This window comes from Chelonoidis abingdonii, chromosome 13 (assembly GCF_003597395.2).
Source record: "Chelonoidis abingdonii isolate Lonesome George chromosome 13, CheloAbing_2.0, whole genome shotgun sequence".
NCBI classification, from domain to species: domain Eukaryota; kingdom Metazoa; phylum Chordata; order Testudines; family Testudinidae; genus Chelonoidis; species Chelonoidis abingdonii.
Genome location: NC_133781.1, coordinates 19,054,536 through 19,076,320, shown reverse-complemented (window position 1 = coordinate 19,076,320; position 21,785 = coordinate 19,054,536). Strand labels below are relative to the sequence as shown.

The following is a 21,785-nucleotide window of genomic DNA, read 5'->3' as shown; positions in this document are numbered from 1 at the left end:
CTCTTCCCAGTGGCCACGCTCCTGTAGGGCCGGTTTTCTGCCCCGCTCGCTGGTGCACGCGGCTCCCTCTGCAGCCCTGGTGCCGCTCAGGCGCCCCCGGCTCTGGAGGAAGCGAGCGGTTTTGCGGGCAGCGTGTTGAAAGCATCTCTGCAGCGGGGACAGTTAGCAAAGGGGCCAGTGGGGCAGGGCGGGGGAGGGAAGGGTTCGAGTCCAGGCTCATGTGCCTGTCAGACGCGCCCTGGGTCTCAGGGATCCGCTCTGAAGGGGGGGGGGGGGGTGCCCTCCCCTGCCCTTCCAGTGTGGGGCTGGCCTGGCTCGGGGGCTGCTGTGTCCCTGCATGCGACAGAGGCGGGTATGTTCCTATAGCCATGGAGAGGGAAGCTCACCCAAAGCACCTGTGGGCCGGGTCACAGAAAGAGCCGTTTTTGTGACCTGGCCCTACAGCCTGAGGAGGCTGGGAACCAACCCCAAGGGTCCTGGCTTCGTGTCTGACAAGGGCGGGAGGCCCAAGTGACTTCCCATGGCAGTGGAAGCAGGGCTGCCATGGAGGGCGGGCACCCAAGAGCGCAGGGGAGGTTGGCAGCTGTCAATTCTGTCCCTTTACCAGCTTCCTCATCCTCTCTGTCCCCACAGTCAGCTACCAGTTGCCACTTGATGGGCACCTAACCAAGTCAGCCTCATGGCAATGGCTCCTAGCAGAGGTATCTGTTACCAGCCATAGAAGTGCTTCCCCCAACACTGGATGTGCTCATCGATAGGGAGTTCTAGTGATAGTGGAGCCGCTCAAATTGTCCCCGCACCCCTGCCCAGAGGAGAGGCCAGGCCATGGCGAGTGGGAATGTGTGGGCTGGACTTGATCCAGACCCAGCAGAGTATATGCTGGCTGTGTTTCTTAGAGACTGCAGCCTGCATCTGAGAAAGATGCTTATAAAGCTTAGTACTGTGAGATGTATGCAGCCCTTCCCTTTCTGGGTCTCGCTGTGCTCACAGAGTTCTGCATTTGCACCCTGAGCTGTGAACACAGGGAGAAACATTTCCTCATGGGGCTTGCTTTGCTCGCTCCCAGCTGCAATACCTATCTTATATAGCTTCCACTCCCAGAGTTAACCACAATCTTTAAGGCATTTAGCCTCACAGCACCCATAGGAGGCAGGGCAGGGCTGTTACACCCCCACTGTATGGCTGGGGATACTGAGGTACAGAGAGGCAAAGTGAATTGACCAAGGTCACACAGGAAGTCTGTGCCAGAGCGGGGAATTGACTCAGGGGAGGAGCCGGAACACTTCTGAGTCCCAGCTAGCACCCTAACCGTTCTTCCACTCTGCCTCGCAGCTTGTTTTGCCCCTGCCTGCGATTGCTGTGAGGGTTCGTCCTGCTTTGCTTTGGTTATTCCGAAAAATTGCATTTGAGTCCATTTTTTTTTCTTGGCCACTTCTTTCTTTTCTTTTCTTTTTCAATGCTCGCACCTTCCTCCTGCTCCTTTCTTTCTGATTCTTTTGGTGGGCTTATGCGGGGAGAGTTTTTTCCCGAAAGCAACCTGGGAACTTTACTTGGAGCATGCTAGGGCCAGAATAGAGTGCTGTTCCCAAAGCTTGTCTCTGTTCAGGTGTGTCTGCAGCAAAGGATTTGGCGACATCAGTCAAGGTGAATTCGCCTGCAGAAGGGTCATTTGGGGGCTCAGGATCTTTTGAGGTGCAGCTTATTTGCTGGCCCAACAAGAATGATCCCATCCCCCATCTTTCCTCCAGGACAGACACCTTGTCCAGACAGGGACAACTAGAATGTGAGGGCCTGACTTTCAGAAGTGCAGACCACCTGCAGCTCCCATTGACTTCCGCAGAGGATGCAGGAGCTCATCTCCACTGGCAGGCAGGACCGTAGACTATTTCATTCTCTGCAGGTCACTTTCTGTAGTCCCTGCTTTGGGTCTGTTTTTAACAGGGGCTGCCCACGTGCCTGATGAATTATCACCCAGTGACAGCCAGGAAATTGCTGTCATCACAAAGCAGGCAGGAAGGGATCACACTTTCTGGGCAGCTGAGTACTTGTTAATAATGCACAGTGTTTCTCCTGGCGAGGGTGCCGCCTTGCCCTCTGTAGTGTAAAAATGAATGTGGAGGTGCCAATGAAGCGGGGAATCCAAGCTGAGTGCTGTTTGCTTAGGAGGAGTGGATGCTGAGCTGTGTGTTTGTTTTGGTATCTGGTGTGGGTGAGGTGATTGGAGCAAGGCAGAGAGGCCTGGGGCTGGCAGAGTTTGCTCAGGGAAACAAGGCTGGCGTGGTAAGATCTTTTATTGGACCAGCTTCCATTGGTGAGAGAGGCAATTTCGAGTTTACCCAGAGCTCTGGGAAAGGTACTCAGAGAGTCACAGCTACATACAAGGTGGAACCGATTGTTCAGCGTAAGTAGTTATCACATATTGCAAGGGACCATTCAAAGGGAAGTGGCCCGTTAACACCCCTCCAGTCATGGGGGGTGAAGGAAGTGGGAAGAAGGCAGCTGGGGAGGGTGGTGTTAGTGGGTTATGGATTGTTATAGTAAGTCATAAATCCAGTGTCTCTGGTCAGTCCATGAGTTTTAGTGCCTTACAAAGTTATGAATTTAAGCTCACAGGCTTGTCTTTTGAAAGTGTTGTGCAGGTTTCCCTCCAGGATGAGGACTGAGAGGTCAGATACAGAGTGACGACTTTGTGAAAAGGGTTCACCCACAGGTGACAGGGTGTTTGTCTTGTATCGTTTTCCTGTGTGAGTTCATTCAAGAGCAGAGTGACTGTCTGGTTTCATCCACATAGTAGTTACTGTGCATTTAGTGCACTGAATGAGGTTGTGATATGCTCGTATAGGATCCAGGGATCTTGAAAGGTGAGTTGTGAGATGTGTTGATCATTGGAGCAGTGGAGATATGGCTGCAGGTTTTGCATCTGTTATTCTGGCAGGGTCTGGCACCACTTTGAGTTGGTGGGTCCTAGTCTATGGGGAGCTTGCTTCTGATGATGAGCTTGGAGAGGTTGGGGAGTTGTTTGTAGGCCAGAAGTGGGGGTTCAGGAGAGATTTCTTTCAGGACGGAGTCCCTATCAAGTATGGTTGTAGTTGTTTGATGTTATCCTGTATGAGTTCCGGTATGAGATAGTAGGTTTGGTGACAAGTAGGCGTGTGTGGTTGGAGGGGGTTTTATTTCTGTATTGAAGCAGGTTCTTTCAGGGTATTTGGGTGGCCCATTCCATGATGTGATCTACTTCTGTGGTGCAATGTCCGTGTTTGGTGAAGGCAGATTGAATGTGTTAAGGTCTATATCCTGGACTTTCTCCTTGGGCCTGGACAAATGGGACAGAAAAAATGAGCCATTTCTTGAGCTAGGCCTGAAATCTTCATCATTCTACCTGTGATAGCCTGACGCTGGTATCTGGAGAACTGACTGGAGGGGGATAGTGCCATGGTGTGTCCCATTCTCCATTAAGAGATGGATGGGGTATTGGTAGATGGAACGTGTCTAATTACAAAGAGCGCCAGCAGCATAGTGCCCCTGGCCTAACGCCATTGCGAAGCATTGGTAGAAGCAGTAATTAAATGATATGTTCATTTAGAGGGGAAACTCATTTAGCCATTCCCTGCTTGATAATGGGGTCATGGTCAGACTCTCTAGCAGTGACATCCCTCCTGCAATGACTTCCATTGCTTCTAGTGCTCTCTCCCTTTCTTTCTTTCTTTCTTATATTTTGCCCATTGGAAGCTCTATGGAGTCAGGTCATGTGCTTTTATGGCTGAGTGCTGTGGGAGCAAAGAGAAGAGAAGGAAACTTGAGCCAGTGAGATGCTGCCCATACCTCGGCTCTGAACATCTGAGCTGTTCCTGGCTCTGACTGTATTAGAGGCCACCACAGGAGCAGGGAGGGAAGGAAGTTAATTTCTAGGACTCACCTGCAGCTGCAGAAGTAATTCCCAGTCTATGGAGCAGCCGACACTGCGGGGGAACATTGCCACCGGCTGAGGAGACGCGGCTTTAAGGGAAGCTGTATGTGAGCCATACACTATAGGGCCGTGTCGCTTTGTGTGGGGCTCAAATCTGTGTTTGAAAGAGGAAGGGAGTCGGGAGAGGAAACGAAACTGATAGCTCTGACAAGCTCTGGGAACAAAAAGAAACACCCCAGGCTGCCCATGGCTGTGTCACCCACTGCCCCAATCGGTGCTCCTCCTCAACAGGGCTGTACCACCCTCACCCCGGTTCTGCCCTCACCCCGAATCACACTCTCCCCCCTCACTATTAATGAGTTTTTGCACCCGTGTTGTAGGTGATGCTGCTTGGCGATTCGGGCGTGGGGAAAACCTGCTTCCTGCTCCAGTTCAAAGACGGGGCCTTCCTCTCTGGGACCTTCATAGCCACTGTCGGCATAGACTTCCGGGTGAGACGCTACAGCTTTCTGCACTAGGGAGAGCCCCTTGTTACAGCTCAGGGGATGAGCATGAAAAACCCCCTCTGCCCACATTCAGATAATCATTGAACGGAAGAGGCTTCAATTAAACTGCCCTTGTGTCTTCGATTGCAGGAGCTATTGCCTGAAGAAAAGGGGAAAGCGCAGAGAGGATTATGTGATTGTCTGACGTGATCCACATGCAGGTGGGGCTGGAGCCAGTAGTGCTGCTGCAGCTATGGAGAGTATCTCTAGCGTACAGTCTAGTGTATTCAGAGGGCACCAATCCCTGTAGTGTGTGGCCCTGAAAGTACATTCGAGTCAGGGAAGCAGAAGACTCAGACCCAGTTTTTGCTGTCCTGACATGGGATCTTTTCTTATTGTCTTATATTTCCAGCCCTCCGTTTACACTTAGGGCCTGACTCTGCTCTCACTTACACTGGGGCAAATTGGGAGTTAGTCCACTGAATTAAGCCACACAGAGATCGGAGTCTGGCTGTATGAATGGAGGATATGTTCTCCCAAAGGATGTATTGTATATGAGGTCGGTGTGGATGCGTGTGCAGTGTGCCTGCATGGATGCCAGAGATTTATCAGTAGTGAAGGGTGAACCTCAGAGGTTTGAGCCAGATAAACGCCCAAACGTCTGGGCTCTTATTCCACCGTTCTGTGAACATTTGAAGCCTGCACAACTGAGCTGGACTCTAGCATGAAAGGCTTCCTGGGAAGGAGGAGGAGGATTGCCATTATTGATTGCCTCTGAGGTCCAGGCCTGGCCCAGCACCCCATTGTGCTAGGCAGTGTACGAACATGGAACAAAAAGATGGTCCATGCCCCAGGATGCTTATTGATCATCTGGGCCAGAAACCATCTGTTCTCCTGGAACCAGCATCTCTTGCTGTGGCTGTGCAAGGCAGAGAGGCGCAAAACTGAAGCCAGGGTTTCAGAGCGTTACCTTTACTTGTCCAGCCCTCAAATCACCTTCAGCTTCAGTGTGATGAAATGTTCCATCTGGTTCTTGTTCTACCCAGACTAGTTCACCAAGCCCTGTCTGTAATGCAGGTGTGTGCAACTGATTATTAATGCAGGGTTGTGCCCGTGACATTGTGGGTCTGTGGGATCTGGGATCTCTATGTCCTGGGATGCAGACATGTGACCTTGTGATGCTGCAGGGGGTGGTTGTGTCGGGGAAAGTGCAGGTGTGTGTGGAATGAAGGTACATTCTTGATGTCAGTGACCTGACATTTTAACCTCAGGGTTTTCTCTATTGCCCTTGGTAGCTCTGCGCTGAATTGTTGATATGGCGCCACAGGGATACGTGGTGCTTTACTACACATACAAAGATGGAGAGGCAGATTCTGCCTCCTGCGTCAGCCCTTATGTGCTGCTTTGTTTTGGCCCCCAGAGCAGCCCAGAAACTGAAGCCGCCTTTTACTCCATTCCTGTGGATTGGGCCTCATTTTATTATTAGTATTTATCATTTGTATTATCATCACATCTAGGAGCCCCACATGGCCCAGGAGCCCATGGTGCTAGGTGCTGTGCAAACACAGAATAAAAAGACGATCCCTGACCCAGGCAGTGTCCAGTCTAAGTGTAAGACAGGAGACAACCGATGGCTACAGACAGATGGGGCTGTACAAGTGAACCATGAAACTCTAGATTGGTTAGCGTGGTGGGCAGTGGTCTCTGCACACCAACAGCCGAACCGTTGCTTTCTGTGGTGCTTCTCCTGGGCATGCAGCACAGTCTCTGCTCCAAAGCTAAAAACAACGTCAAGACAAGAACAAGAGGAAGAGACCCTGTTCCTGTCACTGTGCGTGGCTAGGCTGGGCGAGAGCATGCATGCGGTGTTGTGTTTTCTTGCACTGTTGTGGTAGCGCTCCATGCACTGCCCTGAGGCATCAGCCAGATGCAAGCTCCCTGCCACTGAATGGAGAGCTCTACCTGGGCCTCTCTGTTTTGCATCGTGTCACTACTCTGGTGACAAGTGTTCAAGGCTAGTGTACTCATATTAATTACAGATGACCTGCTGCATTTAACTTGCTCATCGGATGCCTTTTTAATGCCCCCACTTCTGAGTTCCACTATATTTTTCATCTGCAGCCAGGGGAGGGTTTGGCAGCAGCATCCCACGCTGGTGCACCCTCTCCTTACCCATTCAGGGTCTGGCACCATCATGTCAATATCCACTCTTAAGAGGTGCCCAATCAAAGCAACCAGAGTTTCCAGGGCATTCATTAGGAAGGCAGCCAGCCAATCAGAGAATGCACTGGCAAGTGACACCCACCCTGCCAGTCATAACCCGAGTAAAAAGAGTATTCACTGATAAGAAACACCCACTCAGCCAATCAAAACAAGGTGAGTATCAGTGGCCCGGAGCCTCCAACTATCCGCAGTATGAAAACACCCCCAGCAAGCCTGTTTGCACACACAGGTAGGAGTCTGAGCAGGTGGAGCATGGGTCTGGATTTAATGGCACTTGCTGCTTCTTTAATATGTAGCTGGTTGATGTTTACAGGATTTTTACTCCTCTCCTTTACTGCCACCAAATGAACCCCTTAGCTGGACAGGGCCATGTAAATTCTCACCCAGGCTGAGGCTGCACTGAATTTTCCCACTGATCTCTGCTTGTGTTTCTCAAGTGACTGCCTTTGTCTGTTAATCTGGGGCAATCCCGGAAATAACCCAGACCAGAGCTGTGTCACTCACGTGTTAGGTCCAATCCTGCAAAGTGCAAAGCACCTTCTTCAACTCCCACAGATGTCGGCAGGAACTGCGGGCGGTCAGCACCTCGCAGGTTTCAGCCCATCTGTTAGCACTTCTGAGGAAGAGGCTCTGAGATAAAAGAAAACCAGCCAGATTGTGGCACTGAGTGTATCAAATTCTGTGAGAGGCTGAATTTCAGATCAGTGGAGGAGAGAGGACGTTGCAGCTTGGTGTAAAGTGCCTTGCAGGGGAGGCTGGTAACAAACACCTCCTGTAATTTTTTTGGTCCAAGCTCTGAAGGGGGGTTCAGGAGAGATGTTCTGTTAGATGCCTTCGTTCCATACATTATTATTTCTGGATGTCTCTGTTTTTCTGCTTCTAATGCAATCCGTCTAAGCTATGATATTTCTAGGGTGCCCATGACCGTGATGTGTGAGCAGGGATGACGTCCTGCCTAGCCTGTTTGCCAGAAGCTGGGAATGGGCGACAGGGGATGGATCACTTGATGATTACCTGTGCTGTTAATTCCCTCTGGGGCACCTGGCATTGGCCACTGTTGGCAGACAGGATACTGGGCTAGACAGACCTTTGGTCTGACCCAATATGGCCGTTCTTATGTTCACCAGCTCCCAGTCTCTTCAGATGGATGTTTAAATTATAGGAAAATGCATCCTTGAGGGATGCCCAAGCTGGAATCTTTCTCCACAGCTGTCAGTTTGAATGTATTCAGTGGGCTCACACCATGAGTATGAACATTGAGTCAATTAACATCTATCTTTGTTCATATCCTGCCTTGCTATTTAGCTGACAGGAGAAGCTGCTGCAGAGAAAAGAGGCAGACCTAGAAGAGAGTTACCTGTTACCTCCTTCTCTTTTTGTCTCCAGGCTCTGAATCCAGCATGGCATGCTCCTGCATCAATGGAGCTGGTCTATACTGAACCATGCCATAAGGTTCAAGATGCCAATGGTACTGTGGAATGCAGTATGCAGAAGCGCAGCCCGCAAAAGACAACACCTGGCGTTCCCACCATATTAAACCAGTGTGGTTTTGTTTTCTCTTACAGAATAAAGTCGTGGCAGTGGACGGTGTGAATGTAAAATTGCAGGTGAGTCCGGTAATTGATCCTAATGCAGCATGTGCAGTTAATACTTGAGGGTGTCTGTACAGATAGGTGGCGGCTCGATGGCTTTTATCTATTCTTTGCCATGTGTACACGCTCCCTAATAAGGGTAAGGGGGAGGGAAAGGGAAGCCGATCTGTTATCTCCCAGTTGAACTCTTGCAGCGACAGTGCACAGCCAGCCAGCGTTTGATAGCTATTAATATTGACATGTCTCAGGGAGAGGTGAGCCCTTGGGGCAAAGACTTTTCTAGGTGTGATGTGGTACGTGATATGCTAAATGTACACACTATACAACACCTGTAAAACCACCCCTTCATAAAGATCAGAGACAAAGGCTTAGTTTTTACCGACCTTTCATGCATTTGCCCTATATAACTTTGGCAACTTGCAACCTGAACTCTGGCTTGGGACCTCATATATCATTTCAATCCAGAACTCTGAATCTCTTTCAGACTTGTTTTTATAACCTGGAAATCCCCTCCTACACAAGGAGCAGCATAGACAAGCAGTGGATCCCTGAATACTTGCACTGACTCTGGGGTCTTGGTTCATTACCTTCTGTTACGTCCAGATGCCAACGCTCCCCTGGGATTGGAGAGCTGGGAATGAGACGAGTGGCAGTGGGGTTTCTCCCTTAGTTTTCATCGGGGCTGTTTCTTTGCAGATCTGGGACACGGCAGGGCAGGAGCGATTTCGTAGTGTGACCCACGCCTACTACAGAGATGCCCAGGGTAGGTTCTCAGGCGGGTTTGTGGTTTGCCCGATTCGGGGTCAGATGAGAACCAGAATCCACAGACCTAATGGAACTGTTCTTGACACTAATACCCAGGAACAGAATCCTCATTAAACCCCTGCTTTGTGTCTCTTCTTTTCTTCCAGCTTTGCTCCTCTTTTATGACATCACCAGCAAAATGTCCTTTGACAATATTCGGGTCAGTATCTATCCCCTTGGACCTCACTGGCACAATCGTTAACTCCTAAACCAGCAGAGAGGGGCAGCAGAGTCTCCTCAGCCCCTTATTCCTCAATGTCTGGACTCTGCACACCCAGATAGCTTTCTAAGTGCTTGAGAGAAAGCTTCCTGCACTGGGTCTAGGAGGCTATGTTTGGCTTTAAACACATTACACCTCAACTCACAAGTATGGAACTCTCCTTCCAGAGCCATCTAATGCAGCAACTCTATTCCCAGTGCAGTGCACCCCTAGCACCATAGGCACACGTCCCTGTGTCTTCACTCATCCCTCCATGTAGCTGGCTTTCCTGTGGGATGAGATGACCTGAGTCCCAGGGGAAAGAGCTGAAGCATTGTCAAAGCTCTGGCAGATTGATGTAATGGGAGGACCTGTCCTGATTCTTGGCAGCTAGCAAAGCAGAACGGCCACTTCCCTGCCTGTTCAGTTTTCTCTGTGTTACGATGTGATGGGCGACCTTTGCCTTAGTCACAGTGGGCATAGGGGAATAGTTGTACTCTGGGTCCAGAACCCAGTACTGCAGAAAGTTGAACACCTTAGGCTCTCCTTGAAACCAGTGGGGCATTCTTATCATGGGTCGTCAGCACTGAAAGCAGAGCCTCTGCTACTTGAGCTGAAGGAGAAACTCTGTTAGCTGGCAACTGTAGTAGACTATTATCCTCTCCAAGCTATCACATTGGTGATGCAGCGGCATTGCATGCTGGTAACATGAGTTGTTAAGTCAGATAGGTTTGGAAGAATTGTTCGGTGCTACACTGTATTGAAAGCCATGTACAATCAATGGGCACCGAAGGTAGCTGGCACTATGCTAAGTCAGAGACCCAAAGGGAGGCTGCCTCTGAATCTCGCCGCTTGGCGGACAGCGTCCTGAGGCACAGAACTGGGCTCATGATGGTGCAGGCTGGCAGACTCTACTGGACACTGAGGTGCAGGGACAAAGCATTGACTAACGTGCCCAGAGAGGAGAGCCAGATGGAAATTTTTTGATGAAACGTATTTTCCATCAGAAAATGGAGATTGGTCAAAACCGAAACGTTTCATGGAGAGAGATCAGTTTGACAACACTATTGTTGAGAAGGTTTCTCTGGTCCTGGATGGAATTGCTAGTGGAGAGGGAGAGAAAGACAATGCACCACCCCAGAATAGAAATAGCCCCATGATTCAGATGCTCCACAGGAATGTGGCCAACCCAGGTTTTAGTCTCTGCCCCGAATCAGGTCAAGCAGGGATCTCTTTCTTTGTCTGTTTTGTTCCATGAAAAATGTTGAAAGGGCTCAGTTTCTTTCCACATCAGAACAAAAGCAGATTTCGAATCCTTGAATTTTTTCACCAGCCATTGTTTGTGTGTCCCAGAGACCGTTGGGCATAAGTGCTCTAAAACTACTTGGAAATAGCAGACCATGTTCCACCCCTTTAATCTGGACTGGCTGTTGTTATGCAGGGGCTTTCCTGGCTCTCCCCACACACTTACAGTTGCATATAAACCTGCTTGTCTCTGCTGTTCATCTTTAATACCACATGACCCTCTTCCTCTCTTGCAGGCCTGGCTCACAGAGATACACGAATATGCCCAAAAGGATGTGGTCATTATGTTGTTAGGCAATAAGGTGAGTGTTGCTTCCTGGTGGGCGACTGAGAGATGTGCTCATGTACAGCTACTCTCCTTCTCTGTTTTGTGCTGTCTCCCCCCACCTCAGACTGAGGACACCCCAGATCGGTACAGACGTGGCTCTGAGGCTCCCCCTCTTCATTCGGTGACCCCATCTCATGGGGTGCTTTGCCTGCCCCATTATGGAAGAACGTGATCTCCAACCACTGCTGATCCATATCAGCTCTGACCATGCAGGGCAGCGTTCAAGCTTCTCCATTTTCCAACTTCATCACCCTGTGTGGCCTTGTCTGGTTTTCCTCAAACCCTATCCACCAAGGTACCAGGTACCTATCTACCAAGGTACCAGACAAAAAACTCAGCCACTCCTTGAGTTGTCCAGTAGGCATGGAGGGAAGCTCAAGAAGCTCTGATATCCCACAGACAGCGTCACCACCAGGGCTCAAACCCTGGGTTCCACTGTTTCAGGGACCTACGGTGGATGTGACTCGCTGCTCCAAACCCAGAACCAGGTTACATTTTAAATTCTGTAATTCCTTAAATTGGTTCTGTGATAACACTTCGCTATATGGAGCGCTCTTCTTCCAACCTTAATTATCCTCCGAGGTCCCAGAGGGAGCCCATGTCAGTGCTAGGAACAGCATCCATGAGCTCTGAGGTCCCACTGCTGTGCCCATGTCCCTCCCTGTGACATTTATCTGGGTTTGGAACTTTCCTAAGAGAACATGGTGAGCGGTTTAAATGCTGCAAAATGACTCTTGGGTGCGTCCATGCCCACTTCTGCCAGCAGAGGGAAGCCCAAGTCTGAGTCTTCAGCAAGTGAAGCCTAGGGCTTGGTGGCTCAGTGATGGCCTGCGAGCGCAAGGCTGATCTGAGAGTCTCTGTGCCACTCCAGTAATGATTTCCCTTTGTTTACAGGCTGATGTGAGCAGCGAGAGAGTCATCAAGATGGAGGATGGAGAGTCACTAGCCAGGGTGAGCCGCCCCAGGGTTTTGCAGGGTGTCTGTCATCCCTGAAGGTATCTGGTCCCTCCCTTCATCATCCTCAGCCCCATGTAGACTATGATCTCCTTTGCTGTGCGGGACAGACCTTAACTAGGCTACTCCCTGGGATCACAGAGCTGTTTCTCTGAGCCAATCATCCATCTATCACCTCAATTCATCCAGGTCTTACATCACTTTCAGATTTACACGTACTCTGGGCTGTGCTTAATTTGTGCCAGGACCTGGCAGGTCGGAGCCCCGGCCCTTCTGGGCCTGGCAGGTCGGAGCCCCGGAGCCTCTGGTTTTGCTGCATCAGTTATGAATCTAAAAAAATTGCTTGAGCCCTGGCCCCTCTTTCATTACAAATTAAGCACTGACTTTGGGACTGTGTCTGGACTGAAGGGATGAAAGTGAGAGAGATCAGAGGTAGGGGAGAGCTAGATGGGGTGGGAGGGTAGGGAAGGTTATGAGATGCAGAAGGTTGAGGGCTGAAGATAGCATGTGGGGGAGTAATTGAACTGCAGTGTGAGGGAGGGTCCTGGGAGGGCTGCATTGGTGGGAGTGGTGATAAGAATTGGAGCAGTGTGCAGTACAAGGATGCACCCCTCAGCCTGCCAAGGTATGTGAGAGACCATTAATCCATCTGCTCAGTGGGATGGACACAACAAGGAGCAATGGTCTCAAGTTGCAGTGGGGGAGGTCTAGGGTGGATATTAGGAAACACTGTTTCACTAGGAGGGTGGTGAAGCGCTGGAATGGGTTATCTAGAGAGGTGGTGGAATCTCCATCCTTGGAGGTTTTTAAGGCCCGGCTTGACAGAACCCTGGCTGGGATGATTTAGTTGGCGTTGGTCCTGCTTGGAGCAGGGGGTTGGACTAGATGACCTCCTGAGGTCTCTTCTAACCCTAATCTTCTATGATTCTTCTATGATACGGTCAAATGAGGCTCCACCAAAACATTAGCCGCCTCCTCTCCAGATCCCCAAAGAGACCCCTGTTCCTCTCCCCCTTGGAGGGCCTCTGATCTGCTCTCCCCCTTCTGGAATCTTTGATCTTCCTTCAAACCAGGCACCCCAGAGTAACCAGCTGTGCAAGTCTCTAGTGCTGCCCCTGATGGCTCTGCCTCAGGTTGCTGTTCCATCTGGTGCCTCTTCTGGCCAAGGGCCCAGATCCAAGGAACTGGCTTTAATCCCCTGAGATTGGCTGTGCTGGCAGATTGGCGGGGGGCGTTTCAGAAGAGGCCGGGAGCTAGAGGAAAGGGTAGTAACTGGCAGTGCAGTGGCTGATGGTGCTATGCCCCCTCTGCAGGAATATGGAGTGCCTTTCATGGAGACCAGCGCCAAGACGGGCATGAACGTGGAGCTGGCATTTGTGGCCATTGCCAAGTGAGTAACTGAGGGACTGAAAGGGCAGCTTCCCAGGCCAGGGCTGCCTTCCCATACCGAGGGGCATTGATTTAACATGTGCACAGGGTTGAGAGCATGTGCCCCTAGGGGAGGGAGATATCTTTGCCTTCAAAGGAGAAGTGTCATCTAGTGGTTAGAGCAGGGGACTAGGCACCGGGGCTCTTGGGTTCTACACACTCACTGTATGGGCAAGCTGCTTAACCTCCTATGGCTATGAAATTGCCCTATATCAGAGTATTATTAAGCTTAACTCATCGATGTTTGTAAAGCATGCACACCTGGGCTGTCCAATGAGGGAGTCTGATGCTTTCCTTTAAAGCAGATGCCATTCGCCCAGGGCAGGGACAGGTTGCAGGTCTGCACTGGCTGCTGGTCTGCTTCAGTCCAGCACTTCCTGTGGGAAAAGTCTATGACGCTCAGACGCTTTCCTCTAGAGTGAGATAAAAAAGCGTCAGAATCCCTGAGAGCACTTGGACCAGAGCCTCAGCTGGTGTAAAGGGGCAGAGTTCTGTTGACTTTGGCTGAGGATCTGGTCCCTTGTCTCTTTTATCCCCAGATCTGCTCTCAGGCTGGGGAGCCAAGTTCTAGCCCTGAGCTAATTTTTGACAGTCAGGTCACAGGCCTGTGAATTGCCATCTAGCGGCCCTGGCATGTGGGTCCAGTTCCAAGCAGCACTTCAGAAACCTCACTGCTTTCCACCGCCTACATGCCAGCTGCAGCAGGGGCCAGGGCAAAGGGGCTGAAAGGGGGCTATGCTGCTGGTGGTGACTGATTCACAGAGGTACAGTCAAGCTCCACCACAAAATAGAAACATCAAAGGCTCCTTGAATGTTAACCCAGTGCTACATCATGCAGGTCCACTGCCAGCAAGTGGGATTAACCCTGTGCTAACACATCTGTCCCATCCGCAGACCCTAGCCCTCCAAGATACCCTACGAAGAATTCTTTTGTTTCACCTTCCCCTGAGTTCATGCTGCTTCCCTGGCTGGAGCAGTATCTCCCCGTCTACGTGGCTCTTGGCCTTCTGCACACTAGCTAAGACTTGGCCAGATGTGTCGGCTGACAGAGAGGGCTGGAGTGGGCTGAGGTTGTCGACTCCATGGCACATCCATTTCCTGCTAGGGGAAGGAGCACAGGCCCAGATCTGCTCCAGGAGCTGAGCCATGTGTTCCACCCTCTCATCACCACCCCCTGGAAGAAAGGGAGGTGGAGAGCATCACATCCGCCGTTCTTCAGAGATCCACAGCTGCTTCTGCTGTGCGAGGAGTGGCTGGTACAATGTGTCACCGCTGTGCTTCTTTCAGAGAACTCAAGCAGCGAGCTGTGCAGCAGCCGGACGAGCCCAGGTTCCAGATTCAGGAATACATAGAGTCACAGAAGAAAAAGTCCAGCTGCTGTTCCTTCATGTGAGAGAGGAAGATGGCAGGGCAGGAAGGACAACGTGGGGCACAGGCGCCTGGTATAATGCAAGAGCAAGCCGGAGCTGGAGAGGAAACTGGTCAGATTCCTGTCCTCAGAAGACTCTCTAAAAATATTTCTAGCCATAAATTACAAATAGGAAAAAGGGCAAACCTATCCTGAGAGGGGGCAGGGTGTGCGTGTGGATGTGTGTGGACGTGTATGAGTGTGGGTGGCTGTGGGGAAGTTACAACAGAAGCCAAATAAAGGCCAGTTCTGGGTTTTGCCTGACTAGAAAATCTTATGATATGGGAGTCCAACCTTCGAGGAGTCACTCCTGGCAGCACAGCCAAAGCCCTGCCTCTCGGGAGTGGCTTGCGTCAGCCTTGCCTGCAGAGCCCAGGACCCCAGAGATCAGGACTCGGATGGTTCGGCCTCCAAACAAGCCAGGGCCCAGTGTCTATCTGAACTGGACCAAGACAATGTTGGCAGCATATCCAGTGCCCCATTTTCAGGACGGGACCGAGTCATCCTCAGCAGCATAGCCACAACCCTGTATCTATCTGGATTGGGCCAGGTCAGCACTGCTGCACAGCCGGGATCCTGCACCTTTCCAGTCCAGAGTCCCCACCTTTCTGCCAGTTTCCATGGTACATCTCTGCTCTGGAGTCTCACCAGGCTGAGGGAGTCAGGGCAGCGAACAGAGCAGGAAGAACCATTTCTCATTCTCTTGCGTTAGCAGATGAAGTTTCCTGCAGTGAATGAAATCAGCAGAAGTGTTTGCTAAAGGACGAGGAATGGGAGACCTTTCCCCTGTGACATCTGGTCCCTCCCCATTCCCCTCACCTCCCCCAGACCCCTGCAGCTGGGCTGTCTTGTGTGCCCCCCTCCTCCTGCCGGTGAGCATGTCCCAAGCAAAGGACTTGGGGTGCGCAGTGTTATTACAGTGCCTGTTATGTTGGGAGAAAGCTGCCGATCGTGGATAGTGGAGAGAAAGGAGATCGCTATCTATTTTTCTGACTTTAAAAAGAAATATTTCAAATCTGCTCTTATTTATATTTATCTCAGGCTAGATTGCTATTTAATCCTTTAGGAGAGACCAAGTCCAGCATGGCACGGACTCGCTCTGGACCCTGCCCTGATCCTCTTCTAAAGCATTGGCACTCGCGCTGCTAAGGTAGGGGTGAGCATGGAGCCAGTATTGCTAGCCTGTTTGGAAAAAGGCTGTGCCACTTGCTGCAGAATCCACCTCCTGGCAGCCACCAGGACAGGGGAGGTCTTATTCTGCCAGCTCAGGCCATTGTACTCCCCATGTCACGCTCCTACAGATGGAGCTAGGAGCTGTGCCTGTTGCTGTTGAAATAAAACTGCTGAAAATTAAGGGCCTGATCCAAAGCCTGCTGATGCCTTTGAGAGTCTCCCTGTTGATTTCACTGGGCTCTAGATCAAGCCCTAATTGCTGAACGACCTGGTGTTTCGTGCTCTCAAAGGCAACCCCCTGCTGCCTCTCTCTGGGTGTGTTCAAATAACCTTGAAGCTGTGACATGAATTGGTCCCAACTGCAGAACAGGAGGCTTTGCCCATCTCTCCCCATTGCACCCCCATAAGCCTGGCTGTTGCAGCACATGTGGTGCCTTTGATTACGTAGCATTCTGAAGGCCCTGGAGCTCACTAGGGAAACACAGGGCAAAGGAGCGATATGGGTCCTGCCTTCGGTTTGGTTTTCCTCAGGAGTGCTCAGGGAATTGATAACAGGGCACAGGGCCTTTGACCTCTAGGCCACCAGCTTAGCTTCAATCTGAATTCTTACTGAAGCCCAGGGAGAGAGTCCCACTGGCTTGAGCGAGAGGCGAATCCAGTCAAAAGGCAGCTGTGCTGATGGTTACCACCGGCTGCTGCTCTGGGGAGTGGCCTGTGTGAAATGAGTCTCTGGCCGGTTCCTACGAGGCGGGTGTGCACAGTACAGAAATAACCCTTGCATTTGGCACCGACTTGCCAGCAGAGCGGCCAAGCTCCACATGGGCACGGAGAGCAAGCTCCCCTTCTACTCCCAGACATGTTGATGGGAGATAGTCGGAGAAGGCTTCTCCCCACTGCCCACACAGTAGCTCTTTTGTCGGTAGCTAGAGACCGTCCGTCTGCCAAGCTCTTGAGCCAGCATTTCTACAGCTATTCTTTTTTAGAGTTTAGATTTCCTGACTGTGGCCTGTGTGTGTCACCTTTACCATGATTTTACCATTTGTCTGGTTTTCATTTTCCTTTCTCTAGTGCAAGTTGCAAACCCCTGGTGATTCCTGTGGCCCCATTCAGCAAGACACTGAAGCATATGCTTTATGTGAGTCCCATTGACTTTGCTGAATTGGGGCCCTGAGAGTGACTGTGCGTTACTCTCTCCAAGTACCTGTCTCGTCTGTGTGTGCAGCACCTGTCACATGCCTGTTGTATATAAGGGTACAGAATAATTACCCATTCGAGTTACTGGGCCAATATTTCTTTTGTCCATATGCTTAAAAAAAACACAAAGGCCATCCCTCCAGGAACTGGAACTTATAAGGAAAGTCAATTTATTTGACCCCCTAACAGCAAAAGCTATGTCTACACTACAGAATTCTGCCAGCATAGAAATATTGGGAAGAGATGTGATCCCTGACCAGCATAACTGTGCTGGTCAAGTTCTATAGTGTAGACACAATTATACCAGCAAAACTGTGCTTTTATCCATGCAGCTTGTTTCACTTGGGCGGTGTGGTTTCACTATACTGGTACAAAGCCCAGCCTTGCTGGTAGAGCTGTGTCCATACGGAGCCCTTTGCTGGTATAACATACCAGTATTCCTACACGGGTACCGCACTCCTAGTGCAGACAAGGCCGAACTCCCACCCAGGCCAGTAGGACCACTGGAGTGACAGAGGCTAGCAGGAATTGGCTCTAGTTAGTCACATTGGCTATTATGCTCTGTCAGATGAGAACAGACTTTTGCAGGAATATTTCAGCAGGATGCGCCTCATCACAGCAGTGCCCCTGTGATTACTAGTATCATCGAGGGCAGTGCCCTGATGATGCTTAATAAGCCCATGGACGGGAGGATTGACTTCACACTGAAATGCTTTAACTAATAATTAAATGCTCCAGAGAGGAAGCACAAACATCGTTTGCCAAACCAGTGCGGGAGTTAGCCTGTACAACAGCATGACAGAGGCATCAGGGAGATCTTTCATGATTGTGTCACTTTCTGATTTGTCCATTACTTGCATGTTGGATTTTTGATTCCTGTGGTTGAATTTGGTGCATCTTATGCACAGTTCTCCTCATCCAGTCAGTCAGAGCTTCGCACTAGCCTGAGCAGTTCTCTGGACACACTGCTATTTGTTTCCCCTTGACTTGAAATCTCAGGAACATTTTCTTCACAGGGTGCAAGGCCATTACCTCCTCCTGTGCTTTGCCAGAGATGGGCATTACCGATTTCACCCTCAGCTCTGCACCTGTGCCCCGCACTCAGCACAAGAAGGAAGGATCATGGGATTTAAACTTGCACCAAGTCCTCATGTTAGTCTATGTAACTTGCTGCTGAGCTGTCTGAAGAGAGAGTGCAGTATCTGGGAGGCTAATTCCTGGTCCAGATTAAGGCTTTGAATCAGAGCAGAGGCGATAACATAGGAGATTTATAAACTCCCACGCATGAATGTTGTTTGCCTTTCCTTTTTGTCTATGTATATAATGCAAATCTTTCCTCCTGCCATTGTCAGGTATCAGATTAAACCTGATCTGCAAAGAACTGATGCCTCAGACACCTCAATCAGCAAACACTTTATATCATGCTTGCCTATGAATTTTGTGGGCTTGATCTTGACCCCTCCAAAATTAACGGGAGTTTTGCCGCTGAGTTTGAAGGGAGCAGGAGCAGGCCCTATGTGTAAGTTTTAAAATCAACAATGCTGCCCCTATGCTTCATTTTGCCCTTTCTTTAGACCTGTTTCTACTGGCATCAATGTCAAAACTCCCATTCAGTTTGATGGAACAGGATCAAATCCTTTGTCAATAAAATCAAAGTCACCCTAGCTTCCCATGTTATCACATTAGCCAGGATCCTAGAAAGCAATGATAGGAAAAAAAACCAAATACTTTTGTTGACTCTCTTCTTGTTTACATAGTTCATGTATATCTGCCAAGTCATGAATGCTATGGAATGACACTGCGCTGAACCATTCCACATGGGAATCTTTGCTGTGGCAGGATCACACCCAGCAAGTCCATTCCCTGGCACACGTTCTTGAGCTTCTCTCTGTTATCAGGGTGATGCCTTTGCCTCAGCTGTTGTTCACGGATTGTTGTTTGCAAGTTTACAGAATTAAAGCTCAGTATTTTGGAGAGTAAATGTGTCTGCCTAGTTCTTGGCATGAACAATTTCCAGCTCAGATCATTCGAGAAGAGAGAAAGTGTTGCTGGGTGGGATTTGCATTGCAATATTTGCTGTCATTAGAAAAGCAGGGTGTACAATGCAAGCCCCGGAATCTCTAGTGTGCGTTTGCCTGGCCCCCACGATTTCACTGCACATTTCAGAGTCCAAAGGCGATTGGGAAGAGTAAACATGGTCTGTTAAATTAAAACCAACCTCCTCCCCCTGCTGGTCTCATGGTGCAGAATCTAGCATTCTCCAAATACCTTTCTCTTCCCACCAATGGAATTGCTTCTGTAGCTAGGCTGATGCTTGCAGAAAAAAAGAAAAAGAAAAAAAGAAGAGAGAGTTGGTTGGCTTTTTTTCTTTTTAATTCTTTTCTGTTTTGCAATCTAAATTTTTATCTTTCTTAACCTAATAAGCAGCTGCTGGAAAGAAGGGCAAAAAACAAACAAACCCTGACTAGGAAGAGACCAGGGTGGTGAAGACACCCATCAGCAAAATAAACATTGGTTCAGAAAGCTGCCACATTCTGCTTTATCATTCAGTTCCTGAATTGCAAGGTATATGGTGGGTTTCTTTCCTTCGCTCTGGTGATTTTCATCTCCCTCTCTCTGCACAGTGCTAAAGTCATCCCTGCCACCACTGACTTGAATTTCCTGGCTTATAAAAATATTCCTGAAAAGCACATTTTTTGCTTGAAGAATACATTAGCTTGCAATACTTTTCAGGGAGAGGACGTATGTCATGCTTGCAAAGCATGTGTTATATTTCCCTCTTGTGGCTGGGCCTTTTCTTTGATAGCCCACTGCTGCTGCCATCAGTTAATAGTTACTCATCTAGCTGTGGAAGTCCATTCTACAGCATTGACAGTCCTAGGTTTAAACCCTGCTGATAACTCTTAGGGAGGTAATTACAGATGTGCTTCCCAAGCCCCCTCCTAAGGCCTTTATTTCCACTCTGCAAGTTACTCAGTGCTTCATGAAGGGCTCTCCTTAGAACTAAATTGGTTCTTCAGTTGCCTACCTGCCTTGTATAGTGAAATGATATGAAAGGTGACCCACTTTCCTACGGACATTCATCCTGCTTCAATTTTAACTAGAAGTGGTAGGGCATGAAGTCCACTTTGCTGGAATTCCCAGGTGACATTGTCAGCTCTGTGTTGCTGTGATTCTGTTAAGCATACTAGTAATTGTATAAACAAACTGCAGAAGGCTTCATTAAAGCTGAAGTTGCAGCAGTCCTTGGCTCTGTGCAGCAGATGATGATGTTCATGTATGATGAAAAAGAAAGGGGTGACCCAGAACAAACAAAACCCTAGATTTAATTTGCATTTTAAAATCCTTTAAAAAAAACTGTTAAGGGTTTTCTGCCTCTCTAGTTAGGCTCAGGGGGATTTCTGGCCAGGCCTCAGAGTAAAAGCAAAACCACCCAAGGTGCTCAGACTATTACTTGCTGCTTGTTCACTTTCAGTTTTAGCTCTGCTGCTGCTGTACATGTAGCATCTTCTGATAGGGCCTGGGGGAGGGGATGGGGCATGCACCATCACCAGAACAGTACACCACACTACACACAATTGGTGTCAAGGGCACAAAGTAAATATAACGGGGAGAAATGTCTAATTTGACTGTTGGGTACAGTGATCATAGGGGTTACAAGTTATAACAATAATTGCAGCATTTTCAGATCTGAATGGGATTTTTCAAGTTGATTGTGTCCCTGCAGATGTCCTCTTTTAAAATGTTAGACTCAAATAAATATGGAATAATGGGCAGGCAAAGACACCAGGAGGGAGAATGCTGAGAACTGCTGTGGTCCATTACATCAAGATTTCTACATTCCATTACCTTCTCAGTCAACCAGAGAGGAAGTGAAGTCTAATGGGATGTCGTGAGCAAGGACACTCCATATTAGATTCCTAAATGTATGTCCCAAGTAATGTAGTCTCTTGAGTAACAGAAAGCTGCTGCTCCCCTTTCACCTACAAAATAAAGCTGCTGCTTCATCCAGCTCCCAGACTCAGTGTTATCCTTAGTGTTTACCAAAAAGATGATGTTGGGTTCCTAAAGGACCTCTCACGATGCTATTTGGAGTGGGTTTGACTTACAGCACTAACCTTAGGCAGCCCACAAAGTTTTGCTATTTCCATAAAGCCATGTTATAGATGGACAAAGTCCAATTAGCAGAGTTCCATAGGGAAACTCAGGGGAAATGGATCTGGAATTTGGAGAGAAGGAGAGAAATTTTTTTCAAGAAGAAAACAGCACAAGGCTAACGATCCCAGCCTCATCTGGGTGCTTCAAAGAAAAGAACCTCTCCCCCACCACCCCAGCCTGTGTCATTGCACCCCAGCCTGTGTCATTGCAACCTTTACCAAAGGGGGAAAAGTCCAGCACCATGTCTGTAAAGCTGCCAGTCCACGTGCAGAAACCAGACTAGTGCCCTCAAAATCCATGGTGTAAGTTCATCTTCTCTCCCTTTCTCTCCATCTAATTTGACTAAGGAATCTAGCATCTGATATTGTTTCAGCTTATGTGATTCCTGTTGCTATAGTAAAACACAAGTTCAATTGCTTCTGGAGGCCTAGGTTCAAATCTGCCAAAGGCAACAATTTCAGTGACTTTGGTGCCATCAGTCATCAATAAAGGATATTAGGCCATGTCAAAATGAAGATGCCATTGAGAGGACAGGAATAACAAGAGTGTTATAGCGTAGGTTTGGGATGCAACAGACGAGCTGTGTGTGTCCTTTAGTTGGACAAGGAGATGTGTTGGGGGTCAGCA

General features: G+C 49.3%; 1 protein-coding gene across 4 annotated transcripts in view; it reads left to right on the top strand.

Annotated features, from left to right (window-relative positions):
* Nucleotides 1-20,966, top strand: part of RAB37 (RAB37, member RAS oncogene family) — a 21,367-nt gene extending 401 nt beyond the window's left edge. The window contains exons 1-9 of one of the 4 annotated variants that reach the window (XM_075071810.1): nt 2,058-2,401; nt 4,288-4,398; nt 8,181-8,222; nt 8,904-8,970; nt 9,119-9,171; nt 10,752-10,817; nt 11,738-11,794; nt 13,111-13,187; nt 14,513-16,967. In XM_075071810.1, coding sequence (XP_074927911.1) covers nt 4,291-4,398; nt 8,181-8,222; nt 8,904-8,970; nt 9,119-9,171; nt 10,752-10,817; nt 11,738-11,794; nt 13,111-13,187; nt 14,513-14,618 — 576 coding nt within the window. In that variant the 5' untranslated portion in view covers nt 2,058-2,401; nt 4,288-4,290 and the 3' untranslated portion in view covers nt 14,619-16,967. Of the gene's footprint in view, nt 1-2,057; nt 2,402-4,287; nt 4,399-8,180; nt 8,223-8,903; nt 8,971-9,118; nt 9,172-10,751; nt 10,818-11,737; nt 11,795-13,110; nt 13,188-14,512; nt 18,982-20,749 lie in introns of those variants that run through there. The other 3 variants (XM_075071809.1, XM_032785100.2, XM_075071808.1) reach the window with 3 other exon arrangements.
* Nucleotides 20,967-21,785: the final 819 nt, after the last annotated feature.